This window comes from Bactrocera tryoni, unplaced genomic scaffold, assembly GCF_016617805.1.
Source record: "Bactrocera tryoni isolate S06 unplaced genomic scaffold, CSIRO_BtryS06_freeze2 scaffold_331, whole genome shotgun sequence".
Classification (NCBI taxonomy): domain Eukaryota; kingdom Metazoa; phylum Arthropoda; class Insecta; order Diptera; family Tephritidae; genus Bactrocera; species Bactrocera tryoni.
The window spans coordinates 25,116-28,693 of NW_024396046.1; the positions used below are offsets into that span (position 1 = coordinate 25,116).

The following is a 3,578-nucleotide window of genomic DNA, read 5'->3' on the forward strand; positions in this document are numbered from 1 at the left end:
ATCAGCGAGGTAGTACGGGGCTCCTGTAAGCTTATGAGACAGCAAAGAAAGGTACCCTTGAACGGCTATCAGTAGAAAGGGAGCGTGCGGTATTCTCTTGAGTTCTACTACTAGATATGTGAGCTTCACGAGAGCGTTATCAGCCACCATCAATATATGCGCTGTAGCAAAGTGCTTTTGGCCCAAGATCGATAGCAAAAGATCTAATAAGATAAGATAATGAGTGCCCCACGTTTGGGCGAAAGCAGGAGTTCTTTATCATATGGCTTCACAATGGACCACATATAGTAGTCCATAAGCGATCTTTCTAGATCAGCAATCTTACGTAACATAACGAGCTGATGACACTACATAAGTTTAAATTTTTTTACGAATACGCTCATATAGCTGACATTTTTTATCTGATCGAATGCAAATTCTCAAAAAATATTCTTTATTATATCTACATTCGATATATACTTACTATAGAAAAATAAATTTCAATTTTTTGAGTTCACAAGTAGATAAAATAACTTACTGAACTTTTTAAATTTTTTCAAGAAAATCCCGTTCTGCCATTTTCTACTGCCGAAGACATGTTTCTGCTACCAGAGAAACTCCTTGGCCGTTCTTAGAGTGCTTTCATTGTACAAAGACTTGTGCATAACAAATTGCCATAATATTAGCATAATATAGACCACAGAATTATGCGCACACCAATAGCATAAAAATAACCAATTTCCAGTTGATTAAACATAACTGTGATCCATATTAACTATATGTGACCTGTAGTGCGTTTCTGCAACTTTTCGTTATGCATAATAACAAACGATATATCGAATTCACTAGTATAACGAAGTGTAATGTTTCTGTAAGTCTGGTGAAAAGCATTTTCGTTATTTCTTTCGTTATGACATTCGTTATCATATCATTAAAAAAATTGCAGTGATATTTTGCGCCAAAATAAAGATGAGCGAGGTAAGCTGGAAAAATTTTGATGTTTTGTTTATGTTTATATTGTTTATATTATTTACAGAAAAAAGTAAGAAGTGGAAAAGTTACCAAACAACAAAAACTAAAATTTCTAGATTTATTGAAAAATCATAGAAATGTTGGTACCGGACAATTTGGTGGCCCAAACAACGGCAAAGCTGCTAATGCTGTAGGGGCAACTCTCACAGCGGAATTGAACGCATGCGGAAGAGCATGTAAAACCGTTGAGCAGTGGAAAAAGGTTCGTTCAGTATATTATATATAAACATATGCATGTATGTACAATTGTGCGTTCATTGATATTTATTTCAATTCGCAGTGCTGGGCAGACTGGAAGTCAGGCGTAAAGAAGCAGCAGGCCGCAATTATGCGTTTCCAGAACGCTACTGGACATCGTCCTGCCTCTGAAGGTCCAGCGCCGCTAGATGGTATGAACCTGCAAGTGTTAGACTTTTTCCCAACTGCACTTGTTGATGGCGATGGCGTTACTAAGGAGTCGGGGTTTCAAGAGGTAATATCTTCGTATAACAAAAAAAAATTATTGAGTTTTAATCACATAGTTTCATATTTAGATGAATGATAGTGCGAATGAAGAATTGCAGAAATCACTTGATGACGTGTTGGATACATCTCAGAAAACCTGAAATGCTGCACTGCCATAAACCAAACCCAATACAGTGCCATCGCCCACACCAGACAGAATGCGACAGACTGCCACTTTCTTCAGTGCATTTGAACAAGTGAAAACCACTCAAGCTGAGCAGGAACGCAAACGACAGGAGGAATTTGACCAGTTGCTGTCCGTGGCGAAAGACATTCGTGCCTCCGTGCAATCCATGGCCGCTTCGCTTAAACAATTTTGCGAAAAATAATAAACAAAGCTTTTTTATATTATATTATATTTTTTTATTATTATTGTTTAAAATGAATTGTTTTTTTGTTGAAATGAAATCCTTTTTTATGTTAATTAATTTGTGATTTTTATTAATTAATAGTAATTATAATAAAATAATAATTAGTTAAAATAAATTCGTACTATATTAACCCGACATCTTCTGCCTTTATTTAGCACACTACAATTTTCACGATTCTCTTCCAAATTGTCAACTTCCATACTGAAATTTGACGATACGTTTATGTCTGGAATTGGTAAATTTCTTTTTAATCTTATATTGTGCAAGGTTAAACACGCATTTATTATTGATCCTGCATATGCTGGTTTAAACAATACACCCCGTTCATGTGATAAGCACCCAAATACATTTTTCAAAACTTCATTTAGCCTTTCAACACAATTCCGAGCTCGAATCTGGCAATCATTGTAATTATTTTGCCCAATCGTCTGTGGATTTCGAAATGATTGCTATGGATAGCCTGAATCACCAATGAGCCAACTTGAATCTACATCACTGGCGTTTTGCCTTTCCAAAAATTGTTTACATTGGCTGTTCTCCCAAATAAAAGCATCATGGGTACTACCACCATAACGAGCGTTCCCAGACACTATGTTTAAATTGTAGTCACAAATAAGTTGCACATTTTTGGAAAAGTAGCCCTTTTTGTTTATGTAGCAGCATTCAACATCAGCGGCCGGCTTTTTAATTTTAACATGGGTGCAATCAATAGCACCAATGCACCCAGGAAAACCCGTAGATGAAAAAAAATTGTAAAAATATAAACACATATATACATACACAATATTTTTTATGTACCTATATAATGATTTTCTTACGTTTGTTTTATTTTGTTTTGTTCCTCTAAAGATGTTGGAAATTTAATGTATTTTCACATTAATTTTCCTTCAATGATGTTTGTGACTTCTTTTACTGCACGACACACAACTGTCTTGCTTAATGAGCACACAAAATCTTGGCCAACGTCTTTCAAATATGATCCTGTCGCATAGTAATGAAGTGCTGCAGTCATTCCTAATGATTTTGGGACAAACGTACGCCTTTCGCCACTTTTCATATGAGGACTTAGCTCTTGTAACAAGGCTATTGGGGGATCTTTTTTAAAACGGAATAGCTCTTCAAAGCGAGCTTCCGGCAAATGAAATGTGTCAGCTGTATCCCTCAGATGTCGCCGATGAACGCGTAACATATTCCGTTGGTCCTCCAATAAGGCAAATAATGCAGCAGCTATCATAATTTGATTCACTAAGAAATTATAACATTGACAATAAATTTATACATTCAAAATATATATATAGTATATAAAATATTATTTGTACTTACGAATAAAAAAAATAAGAGTAAACAAAATTTTTTTGTAGTAAACAAAACAAATATATTCGTGTACATTGACAGATGTTTATGCATTCATTATAGTTTTAGCACATTTTCGAAAACATCGATAACGACTCACCACAACCATAACGAAAGGTGACTTTTCTGAGTTACAGAAACACTTCAAAACAATTGTACGTTATAAACCTTTCGTTACGCAAAAGTGATATTTCTTTCGATATCATAACGAAAAGTTACAGAAACGCACTACTGGTCTACGAAAAAGGAGCTAACGTGCGAAAACTAGTTTTCTTGGAAACAGAAAAAGCATCTCATCTTCCATCTGAATCAACTAAAAAGTGAAAATTGATTTTTTGA

The 3,578-nt window shown here is 35.0% G+C and overlaps 1 protein-coding gene and 1 pseudogene across 1 annotated transcript; one reads left to right on the plus strand and one right to left on the minus strand.

Moving 5' to 3' along the window:
• The first annotated feature begins 976 nt into the window (after positions 1-976).
• LOC120781137 lies at positions 977-1,616 on the plus strand. Its single transcript, XM_040113271.1, has 3 exons — positions 977-1,213; positions 1,292-1,483; positions 1,545-1,616. Exons 1-3 carry the CDS (start codon positions 977-979, stop codon positions 1,614-1,616), a joined length of 501 nt encoding a protein of 166 aa, XP_039969205.1.
• A 371-nt stretch (positions 1,617-1,987) lies between these two features.
• On the minus strand, positions 1,988-2,943 carry LOC120781138 (annotated as a pseudogene).
• Positions 2,944-3,578: the final 635 nt, after the last annotated feature.

Coding starts and splice junctions, on each gene's coding strand:
- LOC120781137 (XM_040113271.1), top strand. CDS start 977: ATGTTTTGTTTATGTTTATATTGTTTATATTATTTACAGAAAAAAGTA. Junction 1,214..1,291: donor CCGTTGAGCAGTGGAAAAAG/GTTCGTTCAGTA, acceptor TTCAATTCGCAG/TGCTGGGCAGACTGGAAGTC. Junction 1,484..1,544: donor AGGAGTCGGGGTTTCAAGAG/GTAATATCTTCG, acceptor TTTCATATTTAG/ATGAATGATAGTGCGAATGA.